This window comes from Pelodiscus sinensis, chromosome 1 (assembly GCF_049634645.1).
Source record: "Pelodiscus sinensis isolate JC-2024 chromosome 1, ASM4963464v1, whole genome shotgun sequence".
Lineage (NCBI taxonomy): Eukaryota > Metazoa > Chordata > Testudines > Trionychidae > Pelodiscus > Pelodiscus sinensis.
In genome coordinates, this window is record NC_134711.1 from 71,330,761 (window position 1) to 71,355,385 (window position 24,625).

Sequence of the window (24,625 nt, forward strand, 5' to 3'; positions counted from 1 at the left end):
GCAACTCCGGTTGCCTACATTACCACCCTAGTTCGAACTAGGGTGGTAGTGTAGACATACCCTGAGAGTGCGGGAGTTCAGGGCTTCCGTGATTCTCATCACCTCAGCATGGCCCAGACAGCACTGGTTCTCAACTCTTCTCTGCCTGTCATGCGAGAGACCCATAACCCTCCGGCTGCTCCTGGACCTGATCTCCCAGGACTCCAGCTGACTCCGTCACCCAGACCTGCACTCGCTGCACCTGACAGTGTGGAAGCTCCCTGGCTGACAGCGGTGGAGCTCCAGTGTTCAGCTCGGGTCCAGGAAGTTCAGTTGGGCAGTAGGAAACCTTCCACTAGGGCTACATACCTAGCCAAGTGGAAGTGGTTCTATACCTGGGCTTCCCACAGAGGGGTTCCCCCAAGGGAGGCTCCCATTCCCCTGATCCTGGACTACCTATTGGATCTTCAGGGACTCTCTTCTTCCTCCTTTAAGGTCCATTTGGTGGCCATCTCCGCCTTCCAACCCGGAGACAGGGGAAAGACTCTGTTTGCAAATCCCATGGTAAACAGATTCCTCAAGGGGATGGATAGACTTTACCCACATGTACGACAGTCTGTCCCTCAGTGGGACCTGCACCTGGTCCTCTCTAATCTTATGGGGCCCCCGTTTGAACCCCTGGCAACATGTTCCCTCCTGCACCTGTCCTACAAGGTATCCCTCCTGGTAGCAATCACGTCCACCAGGTGGGTGTCCGAACTCAGAGCACTCACCTTGGATCCCCCCTATACGGTTTTCTTCAAGGCTGAAATCAGACTCCATCCGCATCCTGTCTTTCTGCCAAAGGTGGTGTCATCTTTCCTTGTCTTTCAAGACATAGTCCTACCAGAGATTTACCCCAAGCCTCACGTGTCAGGGAAAGAGCCGGCTCTGCACACCTTGTATGTCAGGAGAGCTTTAGCCTTCCGTAAATTGCCACAACTTTTCATGGACATTGCGGAACATGCAAGAGCCATGAGGTCTCCACGCAGAGGATTTCTTCTTGGATCACTGCTTGCATTAGGGAGTGCTACGTTCTGGCAGGGATTCAGGCCCCCCTCTCACAGCGCACTCTACGAGAGCCATGGCCTCCTCCACAGCCTTCGCAGAGCAGATCCTGATCCTGGATATGTGCAGGAATTTTCACTTGGTCTTCTGTCCTTACCTTCACCAACCATTATGCGCTGTCACATCAGGCCAGAGAGGACACTGTCCAAGACAGGGCGATCCTCCGTTCTGCGGTAGTTTGAAACTCCAACCCTCCTCCTCAGGTTTTGCTTTGGAGTCACCTTCACACAGTAATTGCACATGAGCAATCACTTGAAGAAGAAAGAACGGTTACTTACCTCATAACTATTGTTCTTTGAGATGTGTTGCTCATGTCCATTCCAAATCCCACCCATCTCCCCTTCTTTGGAGTATTCTGGTAAGAAGGAACTGAGTGGGCAGAGGACCAGCAGGGGTATATATTGACTGGTATACCGGCGCCACTCTAGGGGGCTCCCCGCTGGCCCAATGGGTACTGCTGAGGGAAAAATCTCCGACGACGCATGCATGCTGTGCATGCACACCTACATGGAATGGACATGAGCAACACATCTTGAAGAACAACAGTTACGAGGTAAGTAACTGTTCTTTCTGTTGCAGAACTTCACTTGGTTCCTGTACTTACTTGTGCTCAGCATTTATTTATTTATTTGGCAGACTCATCCATTATCAAGTGTGCCTAACTACAAGACATAGTGAGTTCTAAGTTTCTTGTTCCCCTAACAAACCTGGTGAACTCCTTTGCTGCTACAGCTTTAGATTTTCTCTTCATTATGGAAGATCAAAATAAATTTAATTGATTCTTTTCCTTTAAGCAGGCAAATCAAAATCAATGAAAGAATTTACAGTGCCAATTACTCATTAGGGAATTCCAATATTTCTACTTACTAAGGAATTCCATAGCACAAGTCAAATAAAGTAGCTTTACCTTTAAAACACAAATACATACAACCATCAAGGCTGCATTAATAGAGTGAGAAAATGATGAGTTAATTTAGAAAAAGTTTGCTGGTTCATGTAATATTTATTTAAAAGTGAGCATCAAATCCATTGAAATAAACATGTGTTAGGCTTTTCAAGTACTCAGAACCCACAGTTGGGACCAGATTTTCCTAAGCCCTGGTCTATACTAGGGCATTATTTCGAAATAACCCCCTTAGGGTCAAATTTATAAGTGGAGTGTCCATGTTACCAAGCCCGTTATTTCAAAATGACAGGCTGCTTATTTTGAAATCTGTACTCCTACTTTCCTCAGGGAATAACACTCATTTTGAAATAGCTATTTTGAAATAGCATTAGTGTGGACTCTCCGGTTCCACTATTTCAAAATAACTACTCCCCAGCACTGTTCCCTCTAAGCTATGTGACAGCACAGCTTCACGGGTGATGAATCAGCACTGCCCAGTCAGTCAGCTCCCAGCAAGGAACCCTGAGCCTCTGACTGGGCGGAGCTGATTAATCACCTGTGGAGCTGTGCTGCAAGATGGCTTAGAGGGAACACTGCTCCCCAGAGTGATTGGAACTAGTTATTTCCCAGTGCTTCCTGGGGCTCTAAGTTGAGGTAGCGTGTGCACATTAATGGAGCCTCCTCAGACTAATTTCAAGGCTTCCCCAAAGTGGGGACACGCTATTTTGATTTTGTAAAATTGGGAGTTAAGCTGAATTTAGTTTTTTAAATAATTTTCTAGTGTAGATGTGCCAGAAGAGTTCATCTCTTACTTAGACATCTAAACAAGGAACCAGATTTGCAAAAGAGTTTAGCGCTTAGAATCTGACCCCAGCCATAGGGGGTTAAACTATTTTAAAAATATGACCCATAATATCTGATTAGCAATCAAACCATTGGAAAAATAAATGCTAACGTTTGTTACATTTTTATATCAGCAAATTAGCATCCCATCCTAAAAAGAAAAGAATATCCATTTAGGGCCAGATTGTGATGCCTTATTCATGCTGAACAGAACTTTATACCAGGAATAATCAAAATAACATCAGTAGAATAAGCTCTAGACTAAAATACTGTTCAGTGTAAACAAAAGTATCACAATTTGGCCCGTAAGAAGTCTCTGTTAAATATAATCATATGAATTAAAAGTCTTCCAAATATTTAATGTTTAAATTTCCTTTTTGGTTATAGTACAGTAAATATCTGTTCCAGGTTCTTCACTTCACTTCTTTTGATGCTCTTAATACCACACAGTAGATTTATAGGCTGCCATTATTCTTTTAATGCAAACTCCCTGCTTAAAGGCAGCTGTTCTGAAGGCAGATTTCTTTTCATTAATTTAGTTAGGAACTAGGTCATATCACATTACTTTTTTTTCTTTTCCCATCCTGTACAGCTGTAGCCATTGCTTTTCAGCAACCTCTACAGTCAGACCCATCTCCTTTCCTTTTTCAACAAATTGATTTTTTTGTCCTTTACTACTACCCATGTGGTTTCTCCTGACAATAGAGTTTTTGCCTCAAAACTCACCTGCCTAACTCTTTCTTTTGGCCTTGTTTTGTACGTCAAATCCATCAAGCTTTGGGACTCCTCGTTAATATCAGAGTCAGGTGAGAGTAAGGAATTTAAGGGACTTGGAAATTCCTCCTCCTTGCACCCGTGCAAATACTGAGTTCAGTAGTATTGCATAGTTAGTGAACTCCTCTGGCATAGGTGCTGGAACTAAGAATGCTGGGAGTGCTGGCTTAGTGTGGTTTCCCTTATATAGAGAGTTTACGGTTTGATTCAATGGCTCTCAGTATCCCCATTTAAAAATTTGTTCCAACCCACATACTCTGTTTCATGGTTCTGAATTCAAATGCTAAATAGAGTGAAGACAAACCTTTCATATTTTAGACTCCAGCATACTCCTTACTGTTTTATAATAAATTAAATATAATCAATAAAGAATATTTTATTAGGCAAATACTTAAATACATCAATCACATTATAATGAGACTTGTGGTGTCATGAGGCTTAGCATCAAATGCCTAACCAGTTGGTCAGAACACAACTCTGTATCATTATTGTCCCAGTGTATGTCATAACTAACATCTTTTTCTTCCTTTTTATTTATATAGTAGCTTTCTGGAGGCCAGTGAAGATTAATACATTTGTATTTAGATGTGTATTAAAACAGAAACATGTCTATAGGGATATATATGCAGACCTTTGTTGTTTCTTTCGTGAAAGTGTCAGGTCATAAAGGGATAATTCCTGAAAAATACAATATGTTTCTGAAGTACTTTTACTGAGAACATTGATCACTTTATAGTTGAATGATGTTTAGAAAATTTAAACAAGCTGTATGATTATTCTAGGAGGCATGGAATAATTTGTTCAAATTAGTACCATCTGGGGATTGAAAAAGTTTGGAGAATTTTAGTCATTCTTGAAGAATGGAAATCTGATTCTCCATGCTAACGTAACTATAATCCTGTTTGTATCTGTAACCCAATAACGTAGTTGTCTTGAAGTTGTCTAGTTGAATGTGCAGTTCATCAAAGCAGAATGGAGCGTCACTGTACAATGGAGTGTCACTGCTGGTCACTTGTGATTACTCTCCAAGTACCTGCAATCTCTTTTTAAAGTAATGTGGACTCAACATTTTTTCATTTAGTCTAAGCAAAAATGACATTTATATGTGATTTGCTCATTTAAATGTATTTGATGAGATTAAAATGAATTAGACATTTTAACTAACATTTAAGGATCAAATTCAATTTTAATCAACTATTTAGGCATTGCTACAAAACATTGATTTTTCTGTGTTTTCTGCTGTCTTACACTATACTTTGTAGGGCAGAAACTGGATATATTTTCTGTTGAACCAAGCCTTTAGTAAATTGGAAACGTGCTGAAATAAAAATGAAAGATACTGCATTACAGTAGAAAATACCTATCTACTATAGTGAATATTTAAGATGTCTATCACTCTTGATATCTGAAAGGCTTTATTCCATCAACGAGGCAATTTTGATTTAGTGTGATTTGGTCAAGGTTAATATCTTCTTGGAAATATATTTAACTAGATGATTTACCCAACGTTGTTGGTGTCCTTAATTTTTTTTAATAAAATGAAAATGCACGTACTTATTTGAATCATTTCTCTGGAGTAGGGCTGGAAATGAGGGGATCAGTATGCAAGTTGCCAGTGGGACAAAGGACCACTCCAGCCCTCTCTCACCACAGCAGCTTGGAGCCAGGAGAGAAGTGCCTCTCCATGGCTCCATGCAGCTGCAGCAGGCACATCCTCTGGTGCATGTCCCCTGGCTGGATCAGATCCAGGTTCATGCACCCCTGCTCTCCCCAGTCAGAGTAAGGAATGCAGAAAACCGTGCACTTCCCCTCTCTCCCTGATGAAGGGGAATAGACACAATGTTCTTGGACAAATCGGGGATGGGGAAAGCTTCTACCTCCTGCCCCCATTCCTAAAGGGCACTTGCGGAGTGGGGAGCCTCAGGGCCACCAGCCAGCCCCTTTTACGTACCTGATGATTCTGTCTCTTTTCTGTATGGTTTTATGAGATGCAATCCCCTTTTCCTGGTACAACCAAACCCTGATCCTGCCTTACGTTATAATAGGAGGAATCTACATACTAAATTTGGTGGTTCTAGTTCTTACCATTTTGGAGAAGTTCTCGAACAGACAGACAAATGAACTCAAATATATAAATAGGATGTAGTCCACTTAAACCATGAAGTAACCATGAAGTAACTTTTCATTATTACTGATATATTATTGGACTTAATTATGCTTTCAGGGCATCATCTTACATATTTCAGGTAATGCAGCATATTCGTCCTTCCAAGGCCAGAAGTCTGCAAAAGCCTTCGGAAATATTTCCCCCCAGAATGTATACCTTGGGGCTTCCCCCCCTTATTTAACTATCCATTCCACTTAGTTATCGGAATAAGATAGATAATGGATTGTTGTTTTACTTTTACCAATAATGTTATTTTCAGTGAAGATTTCAAAACATATAAGGGAGGATTTTTGATGAGATTTTCCTTAGCAATTTTTGCTTGCTACCAAAGAATGCTAGTTTTATCTTACAGAGAATCTTTGAGATAATATTAGCTTAGTGTGTGACTACATGATCCTGTACAAACAATATATCACATATCACATTGTGAGAGATCTGACAAGTACACTGTTGGCTTAATAGAGATGAGGCATACTGTTGGGTCCATCAGGGCAGGCTATAATTATTGATGGGGGGCACTTCACGAGTTTGGTAAGTGGTCAAGGGCCATACTTTTCCAGGGAAGTGGTGCAGGGTCTGAGATGGTGGTTGGATGCAGAAAGGAACTCAGGGTTGGGTATTGTGGTGCAGGATAGAGAAGCAGGGTGCGAGAGGGAGTTCGGTTGAAAGAAGAGATTGTGACCTGGGGCAGAGCATTGGGAGGCAGGGTCTGGGAAGGGATATGGGTGCATGACAGGATTCTCATGTGGGGAAGAGGTGCAGGAGAGGGTGCTGAGGGCTTGGGTTATGAATTAGGGTAGGTGATTGGGTGCAGCAGGGGGTACAGGGTCAGGGAGAAGATATTGGTACAACAGGTTTCTAACCTGGAGGAGGGGATATAAGAGAGGTGCAGGGTCTGGGAGAGAGTTTTGACATGGGGTGGGAGGAAGGGCCGTGCAGGGGGTTGGGTGATGGCCTGGGACAGCCATTTGTAGTGCGGGAGAGGGTGGGGTGCCAGATGTAGGCTCTGGCCAGGAGGTGCTTACCTAGGCAGCTCATGGTCAACAGCTCAGAGGACCCTTAGGAAGGCTTGCTGTCTGCCACAGCCCCTCACCACTCAAAGCAGCATGTGCATCTATGTGGCGTGCACCAGGAGGGAAATCTTTGTGTTCTGCGCTCATCCCCAAATCAATCATCGTAACTCCCATTGACCAGAAACCAGCTGCAATAATTGTGCTGGGGGTAGGCACAGCATACAAAGTCTTCCCCCTTCCTTCAAAGAAAAATTTGGCGTCCTAGAGGCCCATGGCCCCAGCAGCCAGGTGCTTTGAGTGGCCTGGAGCGGCAGCAGGCAGGCAGCATACTTGAGGGTTCCAGTGGACCTTGAGCCAGATCCAAAGACTTGGCAGGCCAGATGTGGCCCATGGGCCAGATTGCCTGCCCCGATATACATATTTGTACACATATAGATGTATGTGTAGATAAAAGTAACTACAAAGTTGAGAATTTCTTTTTTACAAAGTTGAATTTTCCTGTTACCGAGTTCTTGTTTTTAATTGCTGTTATTTCTTGTTTGCTGAATAGCACTGAATATTGGAAAACTTACCTCCTCTTTGTCATGTGTATATTCATACATCTACTGTATGTATTTATATACTGAAAAGTTAAATAAAAATGCTTATAAAGCCTTGCAATTTTGCCTGAGAATTGCATGAGTTACCAAGACTGTGGGAAGCAGTTCAAGAGTTCAAAGTGAGAGCAGAGGAATCCCAGTTAGCAACAGCAGTAAAAGATGCTGAGATTAGACTAAAAATAACTTTGCTTAATATTCCCTGCCCAAGAGGAGGCATGGTTCCAAGTATAGCAACAGCAATGTTACCTCTCCTCCTGGTTGCCCTTGCATGCCATACTCAGAAGTATTTTTCTTTAATCCAGAAGCTATACTAAATATGTATGCCATATGTAAATATGTATAGGGCCTGGTTTCCCTCGGGCTTTCACTGGTGTATGTGACTGCATTTATATCAGTGGAATACTCCTTACTTACAACAGTGTAAGTCAGGGGAGAATCAGGCTGATAATGTGGAGTGTATTTAGCAAGTGACTGGGCAGACTCTGAATTGATTACATGACATTGTTTCCTGTATTTATTGGACATGTTTATTAAAAATAGTTTGTTTCTAACTATGGATAAATTGAAGGTAGTTAAAACTACTTGTCATTCAAGTTAAAATACCTTATGTTAAATTAAGAATGTGTTTTAATTTCTAGTCCCCAGTGCTCCCAGAGATGTTACTTTTTCCAACATTCAATCAACAAGTGTGACTTTGGTTTGGAGAACACCAGATATTATCTTTGGCTACTTTCAAAACTACAAGATTACTACACAGCTACGGTCAATTCACTGCAATGACTGGGAACACTATGAATGTATTGAATATGAGAAGGATCAATATTCCTTTCAAACTGATGTGGATGACTACATAGAGGAGACAGTATATGAACTAAAAATATTCAGATGGTATAGGTTTAAAGTTGCTGCTAGTACAAATGCTGGTTATGGCAACTCTTCACTTTGGATTTCTACACAAACTCTGCCTGGCTGTAAGTAAGGATGATTGTCATACCTTGTATTTCTATACTGAAATTGAGTCCAGCTAGACATCAAATATTGTAGGCAGAGGTTATGATGTTTCTTCATAAAACTATAGGAATGGCGAAGCCAAGGAAGAATTTGTTGTAACTTTGCAGCTTTCATGTATTTTCCCAACAATTTTAAAATAATAGTTATTCGTAGCTGAAGTAATTGAGAACTCAAGAGGCTGTTCAATGCTAGATTCTATCTTGCTATTTACAAAATGGAAATGTAATTTCTCAGTCAGAGTCCTCCACTGACATTTCTGACTTTTTCAATTTCCATGTTTAAGTAAGTGATATGGGGTCAGTTAAAACACGCATGTTTTAAAAAACATCACTAGTTTAAAACTTTATTTGTTTTACCAGTCTAGTGGCACTTTCTCTATTAGAAGAGCATGAAGAATAGCCCCCAACAGAAGAGCTCAGTTTCTTGTCCATATCATATGCTTTAAATTACATATAAGAGCTCTTACATGTTTTTGACAAAATACCCCTGTAGGTTTTAAGATACTAGTTCATGCAGATAGCTCCACATATAAAACAACACTGTAATAAAAAAAACAAGTATTTTAGGTCAAGTAATGTCTGAATGTTTTAGAGGACTGATATTGGGATAAGTTGTCTATTACATCTGGTTCACTGACTTAAATCCAGCTCGGGTCAGTACCGCAGTACAATATTGATAGCTGTTTTTTGGTCTGTGTGAAATGAGTTGATTTCAGCACTTTTTGTAATAGTCTATCTACAAAACAATACCAGAATTAGAAGTCTTAGCAGAGGTGCCAATGACTTAACCAGCCATGGAAAGTGGATTTCTCAATTGCCTCTCTATCTGTTCTAGTCAGATTTTTATAGCATGAACGTCATCATGGCATCTGAATGCAGAGAATTTTTATATGGTGCTCATTAGGTAATATTTCTGCACCCTCACATACACCAATGAATTTACACATCTGTGAAGTAAAGAAATCCCATTTTCTCCACTCTACATATGGGAAATTGAGGCACAGAGTGACTAAGCAATTTGCTTGAGGTCTCAGGAAATCTGTAAAGAAGAAAAAAAAAGTCCCCAAGTTTCCCTTATCTCAGACAACAACCCGAACCACCATCTTTCTTCTCATCTTTCTGCATTCATAAAGTTAAGCAAATACACAAGTTAAAAAAGTTTCCAGGGCCTAAGTGTGCACTGCATATTATATATGCAATTGTTTACACACACACACACACACACACACACACACACACACACACACACACACAAATGTGCACACACACACACGGCAAAGCAAAGAAAGTAATATATTATATTTATAATACATCAGCTGTTGGCTTCTGTTTCCCATACCTTCTCCTGTTTCCACAGATACCAGATCAGCAAAAATAGAACCATATTTTGCACTGATTTTTTAAGTAGAACTCAACTTTTATTTTAATGGGAGATTCTGCTTATATATTAATGGCATAACGTAGTCCAAGATAAAGAGGTTAAAGCTTAAAAAAAAATCAAAGCTACAACTTAGGTTTCTGCAGAAACAGGGTAGGAAAACAACTCTGCTAGCTAACAACTCTGAAAAAGATTTCTCACTTACAGATCTCAGCTGCTGTCTGCCTGCTGAGAAATGCAAGTGCCAGTATTGTAAAACAGCTGCTGAGTTTAGGACTCTTTTAGTTTCAAATTGAGGGATGGGGAAGAGGATTTAAAATAAAAAAGTTTGAGAAACAATCTTTTAGCTTTCCTCAGTAGCAGGGTGCAATGATTTAAGGAAGAGTTAACTTGCTAACCTGTTCCAGCTACTATGGTTATCATGGAAGTTACAGATGGAAGAAGAGACCTGTTAGACTATTCAGTCAATTTGCATGTCAACACATATATTGTTCCCAGCAGCAGACTCTCCTTCCCTTATCTAGTCTAGTTTTAAAAGTTCTAAGCAATGGGGTTTCCAACACTTCTCTGCAATACCCAAATGCATCTAACAAACGAAACATATTTTAATAGGTAGCCTACATTTTCCTTTTTAAAAGTTATGCCAGACTTCCACACACAGAATATTTGCCTTTCACAATTATAAATGTATAAATCTCTATGGATGATACATGGAATCCAGTATTTTTCCAGATCATGAGATATAATAATGAATTTAACACTATGAGATGTAATTGTACAAGGACAGGGTCTGTGGCACTGTCCAGCCTGACTGCCATATAGGACTATGATTACATGGGTGATGATGTCACTGAGCATGAGCAGTGTCTCTCTGCCGTCTTAGCAAGGCTTGGGGTTCTCCCTGGCTTAATGGCAATCAGCTGAGGAGAAAATGAACAGAACACGTCAAAGACAGGTATCCAGCTGGCACCTGAGATATGGCCCATCAGAGCTAAGATCAGTCTGTGGAAAAGCCTTGTCTCCTGCTACCTCAAACAAATCCTACAGCACTTGCCAGTTGGGAATTTTTTATATTTAAAAATGCTTAAGGAACCTTTTCCAGTTCCGCATTCTCTCCTTTGCCAGCGTTTCTGCAGTCCTAGCTATGTAATAATGCCAATAGTAGTCTCCATGTACCAGAAGCAAGAGAGAGAGGTTCAGGGTGCACCATTGGATTACTCAGGGTGATGAATCTCCTCCTCTTTCTCTAATGGGAATGAAGCTGAATCAAGCATCCTCTGGGTGAGTCTGCTGATGCACAGCGAGGAAAAACAACTTTCTGGGGCATAAGGGCATCTTACTGCTATGTGGAATAGCTGGAGATTTAACCCATAGAGATCAATTAGAGTTGCCTGGGCATGCCTGAGGGCAGAATTGAACCTAGTGTTTCTGATTTTCAAGCAACAGTTCTGTGAGATCCTGCCCTTCAGGAATGTAAAGTCGCCCTGCCCTTTCCGGCACTTCCCTCCCAAACTCTAGTGCCTGGAGTTCTTGCCTTTCTGGGGCAAAGGGAAGGGAGTGATATTGTCATGCTTGAATACCCCTTTTTCAGACAACATTTGCCTCGAAGAAGCAGAGGATTCTTTGTTCCTTTAATTCTTTTTATGGGGAGAACACTGAACCCTATATCTATTTAATGCCTAACAACCCAAATATTGGGGGGAGGGAATCTGGATTAATTTAATATAACTGGACATGAGACATTCCCCCTTAAAATAATTAAACAAACCATTTTTATCCAAATGGACAAACATGAACTTCCATGAGGAGGTTAGGGTTTTCAGTCTTGTTTTTTAGGACTATGCTACATGATGGGCTATCCAGACTTACCTTCTAGCAAACACACTTCACTGTTGCCTTAGCTTCAGGACACAGATGGATGGGAAAGATGACCCTGACCTCCATAAGACCCACATTCCTGTGCCAGGATAGAAGCATGATAATCAGGAAATGATGGTTGTTAGTTACAGAAAATGCATTATTGTGAAAACCAGGAGAAAAGTGCTTATGAGAGGAAGTGATTGGATTATAGGGGAATGAGAGAATAAGACGAGGTCATTTCTACAGAGTAAATTGCTGTGATTTATAAGAGAAAGGGTATAGTGATATCTTACCCCATTACTGACTAGACTCATTTCACAAAAAATCGTAAATCAGAATGTGACAGTTACCACTGAGACAAAGTTTTAAAAATGTTTATTATGTAACACCGAGTGTTTTTGTACCAGCACTTTTCCAGCATGCTGTCTACTTTTCCATTTTTCAGGTTATTGTCCTGTAGTAATGCAGCAATGGGTACCACACACATTTTTTTTCACCAAAGGAAAAAAAGTATGATGTGAACTAACATAAAATGAGTTATAGCACAGTTAAAAATGTATGTCTTCAGTAGATATCACTGAGCTACTGCAGATGAGTACATTGGCTTTAAATTGTCTCTCTCCTGTCCTCACCCTCCTCTGAGTAGTCTAAATTCAAGTATTCAGACAACCCCCTCAGCCTCCCACTGACAATCAAACCTGATTACCATCCAAGCCTTCTTATTTCCCAGCTGTAATCCACTGGATATTAGATAGGGATCTAATGATTCATGAAAGAGAAAAATGTATTACAGCAATTTTATGCAGAATCGAAGGTAGGAATAGAGGGTGCTTCTTTTACTATTTTACTATTCATTGAGTTTTGTAGAGAAAGCAGTTCTGTTCTTTTTTAGCAGTCATAAAACGGTGACATGGAGTAAAGTTCTCATATGATGTGCAATCGAGATGTCTCTTACACTCATTAATTCTGTTTCACATTCTCATCATGTTCACTTATTAAAAAAAGTAATATGCATAGTACTAAGAAGGTTTTTGTTGTAGGAAAAGTGCCAAATTTTTCTATACTTTAGAATAATAAGATAACCACCGTGTCATGTGGAAATTGTTAAAAAATGTTCATTTTTAATAGTGACCATATAACATTCCTACAGCTTCTTTCTCCTCTTTATTTTTTCTGTATTTGATAATATGCTAAGAAAAAAAGATAAGAAGACTGGAAACCAAACATTTCTTTTATAATTTCGTACAAACTTATGAGAATTTTTCAGCTGTTTAGAAGATTTGGACACATCTTCCTTTAAGGATATAGAATTTCAATAAAAGATGTATCTAAATCTCTAAGAAAGCTTTATAAATCAGAACCAAACATGTTTGTAATTCTTTAAACAGCTTGGCAAATATAATATTAGTCATGAAGATTTCATTTTTAAATGGTAACTGAATCGTATTTTCAGGAGACTCAAGATATTGTGTTATTTGTTGTGAACTAATTCAGCTCTGATTCACTTGTGTATAATGTTTTTTTCCATAGCTCCAGAGGGTCCTCCAGAAAATGTAAATGTAGTAGTTACATCTCCTCACAGTATTAACATCAGTTGGAGTGAACCTTACATTATTACTGGACCAACGTTCTACCTCATATATGTTACCTCAGTAAGGCAGTTCTCATTTTTACTTGTTGGTTGATAATGATACAGGTGTTTGATTTTTATAAAAATTACAAGACCTAGAAATAGGATAGGAATGAAAGCCAGAAAGAAAGCCCTCTGAGGAATCTAGGACAGAAGAAATAAACATAATTAGAGAAAATAGTGATTTTCTTGTTTCTTGAAAATAAGCAAATTCTTTGATATTGAAAATATCACTAGACTGCTAATGGGAAACATTATGGAAACTAGCTTTGTTAAATGGTCATTTGTTCTTTTAAACCTTAGACAAAAGAGTATGGAGCTATATTGCTTATAAACCTAGCAAATTAAAGCCGAAGCTCCTGGGTTTAAGAAAAACACCAAATATAGCAAGAGTCACAATAACATAGAAATGACAACATGGGGCTGATGTGCTTCTACCCTTTCTGCATATTCTGTGTTCACTACTGTTCCTCTCACTGGCCCAGTGAACTATGGAGGTAGTAGACCATGTATCACAGCAGCAGTGCAATCGGATGGCAGGACTTAGAATAACAAGTGGAGTGTTAAGAGGAAAACTCTTCCTTCCTCTAGCAAAATCTCAAGCTGGTCATTAGCAAAGACTAGAGAAGAGCTGGAGCACAGTTCTTAATGATTCTGATTTCAACAAAGGAAGAAATATTTTATTTGTGAAACCCTCTTGTCACATATAACAAACTGTTGTAAAATTACACCAAAGTGATTTCTTTCACCATTTTGCAGAAGCACCAAACCCTCAAATTCAAATATCTTCTTTGTGTGAAACATTCCACCAAGTTCTATTTACACAATTTTCCCTTCTGCCTTTGTAATGAGCATTTCCTGAATAATTAGCAGGATGCAGTCATGTCCTAGATCATAGCATATTAATCTGATTCTTATAATTGTAATGTATAATAAGTTACTCAACAGGCTATAAGGAATGACTGGATTTCTTAAATGTTTTGGTAAATATTCAGCAGGAATTTAAAATGCTGTTTTGAATATTCAGTCAGTAACAAAATATGATTTTAAGGAAATGTTCACATTCAAAATATGTTTCAAGTATATAGAGTTTAATGTTAGAGATTGCTTCTAATCAGGAACTGTCTAATAAATGATCAGTAGCTACAGGTGTCATCCTTATAGTGAACAGCATTATGCAAACAAGTCCACTGCTTCTTAAAGTCCAATAAAACTGTCATAGTCTGTCTGCAGTGAAAATACTGGTGTACATTTTGGTGGCCCTCTGGGAAAATCATGTCTTAAGATTCCAAATTCCACAAACATTCTGTATTTTACAACATTACATACATTTTAGTATTTTAGTTCTCAGATCAGATTCCTTAAGGATTTATAAAATATTTTCACAGGCCATAATAAATTCAGATCCCTTCTCTGTCACATCATAATTTTTCAAAAATGTAATACTTTCCATCTATTTATTGAAAGTCAAGGTTTCTTTTTAAATTTCCAATTTTTTTCAGCATTACAGAGTAGTAAATTAGAAAATCATTCAGCCACCATTACCCCCAAATAAATCATGCCTTACTTTTTCTCATTCTTTGTTTTCAATGGAAGTCTTTGTGGAGTAAAGGACTATACAGCATCAGTAAAAGAGGCAGAATTGGACCATAACACTTTTGGAAAGAGTAAAAATAAAGAAACATTTAAAGATCCTGTCTCAAAACAATTGTACAGTATTTATATCTCTCTAGTAAATATTTAAATGCCATATAACTGGTAGTAAGATATGAAAACGTATCTCATCTCTTGATGGTCACCCCAGGAAACTAATGTCTGTTTAGTGCATCAGAAACTTTAGTTAAGGTTAACCCTCAGAGGAGATAGAGGCACATCTGTCAAAGAAAAACTGTGTTTGAATGATTCTAATGCTTTAGCAGCTGCATGTAATACAAATTTCATCCAGTGGGAAAACTACTGTACAGCTACCTAATTTTCTTTCAAATTACACATTGACAAAACAATAATGAAAACATCATGTTAAATGTTGTAATAGTGGGAATAGAACCTAAGGAAAAGTCTTAATAAAACGTTGTTCGATCATCTACTAGAAGAGCTTCCTTTTTCACTTGCCGAATTTTTCATAGAGTTCAAAAAGACTTACTAGGCCCTCTGGCCCAGCTCTCTGCGGTGGAGGATTGTGCTGAATGAATATTTTCTCCATTTTATGTATAAGAGTATTGAGCCATCATTATTCAAAAGAAGCTATTAACTAATGAGCAACTCCTTAATGAATTTTATTTGATGTGTTTAATTTCATTTTCACAGCTAAATAAAATTACATAGATTTGGGCATTTATGTACCAATACACATTTTGTGAAACAAACTATGTATTGATCCTTAAGAAATGATCCAGCTAATACTTGTTTGCATTAGTACATTTATGCTCATGAGAAGTCCCATTGACTTCAAGGGGACTATTTCTGGGCCTAATGATTATCTATGGTTTGTGTCTGTGTACACAAGGGAGCCAAGGGGTATACAGCAGACTTCTTATTTCTCTACCCAAGCTACTCAAGTTGTAAGTCTCAGTGCTCAGTCTCTGTGGAGTTGCTACTCCCGTCCTGCACAGATGGATATGAGCAGAAGTTGGTGGAGCTTTGACTCTACTTCTTCCACATCAGCTGAGCTTACACAGAAAGGGATACTTGTATATTTCTATATGTATGTAGGTAAATATAAATAAAATGTGCTATATGAGTAATATAATCTTGTGAATTTAATGCACTATTTTTGTTGTATTGCATTTATTTATTTATTTATAGGTAGATAGTGATGATTATAAAGCTTCATTTCTCAAGACAAATTATGAGGGTAAAACACTGGAAATTTCAGAATTAAAAGCATTCACAAGATACTCTGTAGTTGTCACTGCTTTTACAGGAGATGTAAATGCTGCACATGTTGAAGGCAAGTCCAGTTCTTCAGTAATTGTCTCCACATTTGAGGCAGGTAAGTATTTTTGTGTTTTTAACTTAAACATCACAGATTTCTTTTCTTGATACCTGCCTACTAAAGAAAATGTAAATCTAGAATACCAGCTACATTTTCAATCATCTTTAGATTTTGTTCTCACAATAAAGCTATATAAATTCCCCTTGACATTAAAGTGTGATTATAGATAAAAAGTGACAGTAAAATAAATGCAGCTAATATTTAGCACATATCATCCATTAATCTCAAAGTGCTTTACAAAGCTGGGTAATCATTACTCCTGTTTAACATTTGAGTAAAAGTGATGCAGAGCTAACCAAGTAAGCCAGAGGCAGGCTGTAGTGTACAGAGATCAATCTAATCTGTCAAGGCAATATATTTAAAGGGACACTGATTGAAGGAACAGACTACCTCAGCAGACAAGCCATTGACCATGAAGATAGGTCTTTAAATTTCCAGATTTTCAGAGTCAACGTCTTGACTGTAAATACCTTTTAAAAATACCTTGTTTCTTTTCTCAAGCATTTATCCTACGTTTATTATGATCATTTATATACTGTAAATATTATAGATCCTAATCTCTTCTAATGAAGGGTAACCTCTGTTGATTTATGGACATATTTTAGACATCATTGTGTTCCATTCAAATTATATCCAAATTATATCCAGAAATCAAAAGGCTAATTTAAAAGATTTATTTTTTTGTGATAATGCACCTAAATGAATGACAGACTACTAGGCCAGAAATAAGAATTAGCTTGATTAGCTTCATAACAAGGCAAAATCATCTGCTGGATTTTCATACTCAATAACTCTCAGTGGACTTTAAATTATATATTAAATCACCCTTTAAAAACAAAACTTTTGAATTTAAGAACATTTGGCATCATTAGCTATAGGAGCTAATTATCTTCTTGTTTTGAACCTCAGTTTGCCTTGACTATAGTCAGGCTATTTTCAATCTGACTGTGTCTAGACTGCATCCCTTTTCCGTAAAAGGGATGCAAGTTAGACACATCGCAATTGCAAATGAAGCGGGGATTTAAATCCCACCTGCTTCATTTGCATAAACATGTCTGCCGCTTTTTTCTGGCTTGGAGCTTTGCTGGAAAAAAGCGCCAGTCTAGACGGGGATCTTTCGGAAAATAAAGCCTTTTCCAAAAGATCCCTTATTTCTTATTTTAAGAGGAATAAGGGATCTTTCGGAAAAGGTTTTATTTTCCGAAAGATCCCCGTCTAGACTGGTGCTTTTTTCCAGCAGAGCTCCGAGCCGGAAAAAGCGGCAGCCATGTTTATGCAAATGAAGCGGGAGGGATTTAAATCCCTGCTTCATTTGCAATTGCGATGTGTCTAATTTGCATCCCTTTTACGGAAAAGGGATGCAGTCTAGGCACAGCCTCTGAGTATAGGATAGACAGTGGATTAATGATATTTGAGGGTGACCTCTTTCTGGTAATTTAATAAAATCATGTCTATAATGATACGTTCTGTACAATGATTATGAGGCTTTGATGGCCCAACTGAATCCCTGAGAAGCAGGAGTCAACTAAGAATGGCTCAACTTCTTGATTATGGAAAAACAACAGAAGATTGTACTAGGTGATCACTTTTCTGCCCCCTTTCCCCCTCTTGTGGGGTACAGTCTTACAGTCCCTTCTTTATATAAGGGAAGGTTATACTTCTGGAGAAAAATAAATACTTTGCCACTCATCTGACCTATCTTGTACATTCAAGCTATTTATGTGGTAAGGCTTGGGAGAAAATTAGCTGACGTTTGCTCAACCCAGAGAAGGCTGAATTGTTCTCCATGGGCTGAGAAGCAAGCAGCAAGCAGAGATTATATCTGACCCCTTGAGTAAGGGAGTATGCTTGCCTTTGGTTCCTTGAGTTTGTAATTTGGAATCATGCTAGATCCCTGCCTGCTCACATGCATGAGTAGGCAAAACAACTTATTTTTTCATCTGTTCCTGGAAAAGAGAGAGATCACTTTTTCTTTCAGGTGGAAATATTGGTAAAATTTATGCTTTTGTCATCCTGAGAATAAACTACTCAAATAAATGTGTTTTTTTAAATAAAGGGCTATGTTAGGAAAGCACATGATAAATGTGCTCTGAGAGCTGCTTTGGTTGCCAGTAAATTTCTGGATGGAGTTTTAAGTGCTGGTTTCACTATAAAACCCAAGTATATTTGGATATCAGCTAATGGAAAGACTGCTCCTCTCCTTGAGCAATGCAGTGTCAGCTGTGAATAGCAGATGCTCCTGATATAACTGTCCCCTTCTGTAAAAGTACAGAGGGTGGTTGCTGTGGGCAGAAAAGGATCCCCAACTCTGACACGTCTCCCCATGGTCTAATAAAACAAGCATTAGTTATGTTCAGAGCATACTTCAAGGCTCATGCATTTCATTAAGCTCTCTGGGAAGCAGTGGGTTTAGAGATAAGCGTGATTGCCTATGATCTGATGCTAATTATGATGGGTTTCTAATCATTAGGTTTGCTATTTGTGATATTACTACTACAGTAGTTGCTCAGGCACTTAGTATTGGGTTAACAATTTTTAGTTAAGCAAGTTAAATAGCAGTGATATCATACTATGTCCAAAAGTATATTTTTCTGTAACCCCTTTGTATACTAATCTAGAAATAAATAATAACAGTAATAAATTCAGTGAATTTTCTGAAATATTTCCTTTAGTGCCTAAAGACTCACCTAACAACATAACATTTCAGAAGATACCAGATGAAGTAACAAAATTCCAAGTGACATTTGTGCCACCATCTGAACCCAATGGAAATATTCAAATATATCAAGCCATGATTTACAAAGAAGATGATCCTGCTGCTGTCCAGATTCACAATCTAAGTGTCATTGACTCAACAAATATCTCGGTCACTGCAGTGATAGAAGGACTAAAAGGAGGACATACATATAACATCAGTGTAAGACTTACTACATTTCTCTGTCTTTGATGTCAACATATGTGCTTGATTAAGGAGTGCAGGCCTAAACCCAGAATATGATTTTGTTCCCTAGCATTCTGTAAAGTGTATGGGGAAAATTAATAGTAACTGACGACACTTACCATCACTTAATTAGCACTTTGTAAGAGTATTCCTAGATCACCAGGCCACTCTTTGACACGTCACTTATCACTACAGAATTTTGTTCTGTCTTTTGATCCCTGTGGTCTTCTTCTGTTTTGTATTGGTTTTGGATCAGTTTTAGGGCCAAATCCTATAAACTGTGTTTTCAGACAGATCTTTATTACTGTTTTTAATTCCATAATTAAAGCAATCCGCAATTAGGACAGGATGGGAGGAAAAGAAAGAGTAAAAATACTCCTGAAAATAATTGTTCAGAGGTTTTCCCCCTCTTTGTTTTATCTGTGTTACACTAGAGACTGGAATATTGTTTTCCTTCGGATTTTAGAGATGAGTGGAGTGAATGGCACAGAGAATAACCAGAAGGTACTGGAGAGAGTCCCTCTGGATTTTTTTTCAAATGTAAATCTGTTCAGTTTCTTGTTCCACCAGTATCACAGGAGTTCAGAAGAATAAACAGTTGGGCCAAATTTTTCTTTCAGTTGCACTGGTGTAGATCCAGAGAGTCTGGGGTATAACTAAAGGCAAAATTTGGTCCACCGATATGTAGTTTCAAAAAATTAGGCGAATCTGATAAGAGTATTCAATTTATTTTTGCATATTGTCTTTCATACAGAAGTACCGGTTGAACCTCTATTAACCGGGACTCTGTGGTCTGGCAAGATCCATGTTGCAGGACAAGAGAGTTCCAGTGGAGGGCTAGTGACCAGGAGTCCTGTGGGGCCAAGAAGCTCAGCATGTGGCAGTGGGATGGTAGCAGGGTTGGAGCTGGCCTTCACTCAGTAGCAAAGCCAAGGCTGGGAGGAGCCAGGGGCAGGGGGCAACAGGAAGACCTCCCCTCATCTGGCAAAATCCCTCATCCAGGGCCACTTAGGTTCTGAAGGTGCTGGACCTGGGAGGTCCAACCTGTACAACAAAATGTTTCATGAGTGCTTTCAAGCTTTACACACAGAATTATTTTAATCTTCATGTATCATACTGATAGCATCTATATATGCAGAGGGATAAGAGTCAAGACTCAAGAAGGATATAAAGATCATGTTATAGTAGAAAAACTAAGAATCTCAGGGGATAGAATTTCATGGAGATGGGTCTTGAAATAGGATTTAAAGAGAATCAGGGAGTGAGTTCGTGGTAGAGAGATATGCCACTGTAATAGTGTGTTCCTGAGAGTGCAAGAGAATGGAGCTAGAGATAAATTAGTAAGGAAGTTTCAATTAATATTTAAATAATGTTCTTTGTATACATAAATTAAGGTTCTAGTTCCATCTTGCATTCTGGTCATATGAATAAAACAAATGTCAGTCCTAAGGTTTATGATATCACTGAAAGTGTTCAGTTTTGTCATAAAGACATATATAAAATTGCACGATTAATTATTCCTTTCAGCCGTATATATTTAGTGTTTGCTGATTTAAGTTTAACACACATTTTGATTAAAATAAAATGTTCATTTTTTAAGGTGTATGCAGTAAATGGTGCTGGAGCAGGGCCAAAAATCCAACTGAAAATAACTATGGATATTAAAGGTATGCCTAATAAAATGCTGTTTTGCTGAGATCTCTAAAACTTTAATAATTGCTGTAAAGTTGAGCATGCATATGTGTGCCCTCATGTCGTTGCCTAGAAGAATGAACATAAAGCTGTGAGCCTTGAATACCTGTGATCTGTTTCTGTCTATGCTATAGATTGACGACATTCAGTGCTTACATAGGACCTTGCTGATACTTGAACTGTATTATATACCATAATTAGTACCAATAAAACAGTGGGTTTACTTGTGGAATAAGATATTACTAAGTGGCTGCATCTAGACTGGCATGATTTTGCGGAAATACTTTTAATGGAAAAGTTTTTCCGTTAAAAGTATTTCCGCAAAAGAGCATCTAGATTGGCATGGATGCTTTTGCGCAAAAAGTGCTTTTGTGCAAAAGCATCCGTGCCCAGTATAGACGCGCTTTTGCGCAAGAAAGCTCCGATGGCCATTTTAGCCATTGGGCTTTCTTGCGCAAAAATTTAAGGTGCCTGTCTACACTGGCCCTCTTGCGCAAGTATTCTTGCGCAAGAGGGCTTATCCCTGAGTGGGAGCGTCAAAGTATTTGCGCAAGAAGCACTGAATTCTTACATTAGAACGTCAGTGCTCTTGCACAAATTCAAGCGGTCAGTGTAGACAGCTGGCAAGTTTTTGCACAAAAGCACCTGCTTTTGTGCAAAATCTTGCCAGTCTAGATGCACCCAGTGTGAAAAGGATTATCAGAATCTACCATTTTACAAATATTATCTAGTCATGCCTCACAAATATCAGATTTTACCATTTTACAAATATTATCTAGTAAGGCCTTTCAAATATTATCTAGTCATGAGATTTAGAAATAGACAATAGAACCATATTTGTTTACATCGTACCACACCCATGAGAAGCAGATTTAAAACAAAAAGTATTTTTTTTCACAACACAGTCAACGCAAGGAACTCTTTGCCAGAGGATGTTCTGAAGGCCAAGACTATAACAGGATTCAAAAAAGAACTAGATAAGTCCATCAAAGGCTGTTAGCCAGGATGGGAAGAGATTTTGTCCATAGCCTCTATTTGTTATTGGCATTGGCCACTGTCAGCAGACAGGATACTAGACTTGCTGGAGCTTTGGTCTGACCCAGTATGACCGTTCTTATGTTCTTTTTAAGTTCTTCATACAATTGCATGCTTGAACTAAGTGATTTTAATTAATACATTAGAAAGAAAAACACTGTGGCTCATATTTATTTTAAAACAGAACCACCAAGACCTAATAAGAAACCAACACCAGTTTTTGATACCAGCGGAACACTTCTTGTTACTGCTACAACAATTACTATCAGAATGCCAATATGTTACTATAATGATGATCATGGACCTATCAAGAAGATACAAGTTCTTGTTGCAGAAGCAGGAGGTAAATGTTCTTTTACAAATAATACATTTTTAGGTTTTTGTATTTGATTTGTTAGCCTCTTCTCTTATTGTTTTTATTGAGTGATCCAGACTTAATGTTGGGAGACAGCAGACCAGTTACTATAGCAGTTGTAACACTCCCAGGAGTCATTCATGTGTACCTCTGTGCTATCATTCCTTACTCGAAAGTTGAAGCATTATCTGTGCCCTGCTGACTGGATTTTGGGAATCCTGTGCAAGGCATTCTCCCTTTTCAGCTGACAAATAGTTGCTGTCAGTGGTTGAAGTCATCCATGCACTATTTCTCTTGTTCATTTCTAGGGGTTATCCATTTTCCTTATTCATGATTTCCTTTAAAAATAACACAAGCTGTATATGTGGAATTAAAATATCTGAAAGTTCCATGTAGTAGTTTTTCCTTCTATAGCATTTTATCACTATTAGAAGATTTCAGCCATAATAATATTTCTATTTTACTGCAGGATGGAGTCATATACATCTGTTTTGTGCAATATTGGTCAGGTTGTGAACCCCTTTATATGAACTGATGAACAGTTACTCATATGAGTAGTCTCATGGGACTACTCTGAGAAACTGTCTACCAGTGTGAGAGGCTTAAACAATCTGGCCAGATATTATAAACTCTTCCTTATCTAAACAAAAAAAAAAGGAAATTCCATATATATGAATCCATCTCCATTTCCCCTCCGCCCCCATATGAAAGCAAAGCATCCACACGTTGTATGGTATACCAGTCATGCTTTTGAAAAATTACTATTTTAGGTTTTTAATTGGGTGCTATTGCATACTAAGCAAGTCTGAAAATAGATCCTTTGGTTTATTTACCTTAATTGTAAGCTGTTTAAGATTGAAATGTTTTATAATTAATTTCTTCTGACAATAGTTCAGCATGATGGAAATGTTACTAAGTGGTATGATGCCTACTTCAAAAAGCCAAGACCATATTTTACAAATGAAGGCTTTCCAAACCCACCCTGTACAGAAGGAAAGGAAGGAATAAGTGGCAAAGAAGATATCTATGTGATAGGTGCTGATACTACATGTATGATACCTGGGAGTGAAGATAAAATCTGCAATGGCCCCCTAAAACCAAGAAAGCAGTACTTGTAAGTATAAAATTCAAGTTTTATGTCAATGTTTAAGCAATAAAATTGTTTAAATAAAAATATGCACTTATGTGAGTGGCAGTCACACAAAATGCAAAGGTAATATTTTCAAGGCTCATTTAAGGAAAAAAAAAAAGAGATCTAACGTGACTTCACAAGAAGCCATAAGCACATTTGGACTTCTTATATGAAGTAGTTTTGTGTACTTAATTTTTTAACTAAAAGGGAAATGTGACAGAAGTGACAGGCAGATTTTTTGTTTTAGTAATATAGGACTGTTCTTCCTAAATTCAGCAAGCCTAATTGTAAGATAAGTACTATCTATTTCATGCATCTACAGTATACTTTTAACATGCTGGCATTAGGATTCTTGAATTATATGATGTATACTGATTCCATATAATTTCCCCCACAAATGAAAAATAATTACAATTTCTTCATTGAATTAAAGATTTTAAAACTTATATATAAATATTTGATTCCTGAATTTAATTAATTTATTTTACAGATTTAAGTTCAGAGCAACAAATGTTAAAGGCCAGTTTACAGATTCAGACTATTCTGACCCAGTCAAAACTTTAGGTAAGGAGAATTTAATTTAAGGACATTTTAACATTTCAGAAACCTCTGATAAGTTATGAATTTGTTCCCTCTTCTTTTTAACGGATCATTCTCTTTCAAATTAGTAACCTCAACTTTTGGTGGGCCTTGTTTAACTTGAAGGGTGCCCAGCCTGAAAATCTATTTATCCCACAGGATGCCCTGCAAAGCCATGCCATGGTAGCTGCATGATCTTCTTGTGAGTTTCAGCTATTATCCATTCCTTCTGCTGGCAGCCATCCTGTGGACATGATCCCTTAGCCCTTTGAGTTCAAACAAAAATGACTTTTATCAACCTGGAACAGACTGGCTAGGATCTGTTAGAACAATGAGGTTCTAAAGTAGAACCGAGACCATCCTGGACGTCACTGGTCGATGGCACAATTGTTCTGGGACCCTAAGCCACATGTAGCTGCTGCTGCAATTGCACTGATCCTGAAGGAATGGAATTCAAATTTGTCCAGATAGATCCCATTGAAACTGATAGGTTTCTTTAACAAAGTAGTAAATTGATACTTAGGAAACTACCAGCCCTTAGAAAAGGGAACCCAAACAAGCTGAGCATGTCCCTATGTATTAGTAGATAGCTTCTTTTGGGCATATTTTGTTCTTTGCATACTCATCTTGTGGCCTCTGCTTTCCCCAGT

General features: G+C 38.3%; 1 protein-coding gene and 1 long non-coding RNA gene across 14 annotated transcripts in view; one reads left to right on the forward strand and one right to left on the reverse strand.

Moving 5' to 3' along the window:
- PTPRQ (protein tyrosine phosphatase receptor type Q) overlaps nucleotides 1-24,625 on the forward strand; it is a 209,920-nt gene that overhangs the window by 137,627 nt on the left and 47,668 nt on the right. For all 11 annotated transcript variants that reach the window (XR_012904907.1, XM_075932438.1, XM_075932405.1 and 8 more), the window contains exons 44-51: nucleotides 8,007-8,339; nucleotides 13,147-13,268; nucleotides 16,052-16,238; nucleotides 18,914-19,158; nucleotides 20,783-20,849; nucleotides 22,094-22,252; nucleotides 23,156-23,378; nucleotides 23,887-23,960. Coding sequence is in view for 10 of the 11 variants with exons in the window: in XM_075932438.1 (XP_075788553.1) it covers nucleotides 8,007-8,339; nucleotides 13,147-13,268; nucleotides 16,052-16,238; nucleotides 18,914-19,158; nucleotides 20,783-20,849; nucleotides 22,094-22,252; nucleotides 23,156-23,378; nucleotides 23,887-23,960 (1,410 nt within the window). In the remaining variant the exon portion in view is untranslated. The remainder of the gene's footprint in view (nucleotides 1-8,006; nucleotides 8,340-13,146; nucleotides 13,269-16,051; nucleotides 16,239-18,913; nucleotides 19,159-20,782; nucleotides 20,850-22,093; nucleotides 22,253-23,155; nucleotides 23,379-23,886; nucleotides 23,961-24,625) is intronic.
- Nucleotides 8,315-24,625, reverse strand: part of LOC142829952 (uncharacterized) — an 84,380-nt gene continuing 68,069 nt past the window's right edge. Inside the window, exons 2-4 of one of the 3 annotated variants that reach the window (XR_012904913.1) lie at nucleotides 14,814-14,901; nucleotides 11,626-11,713; nucleotides 8,315-9,417 (exon numbers count right to left, since the gene is read on the reverse strand). This is a non-coding gene — a long non-coding RNA (uncharacterized LOC142829952). Of the gene's footprint in view, nucleotides 9,418-11,625; nucleotides 13,391-14,813; nucleotides 14,902-24,625 lie in introns of all 3 variants that reach the window. The other 2 variants (XR_012904911.1, XR_012904916.1) reach the window with 2 other exon arrangements.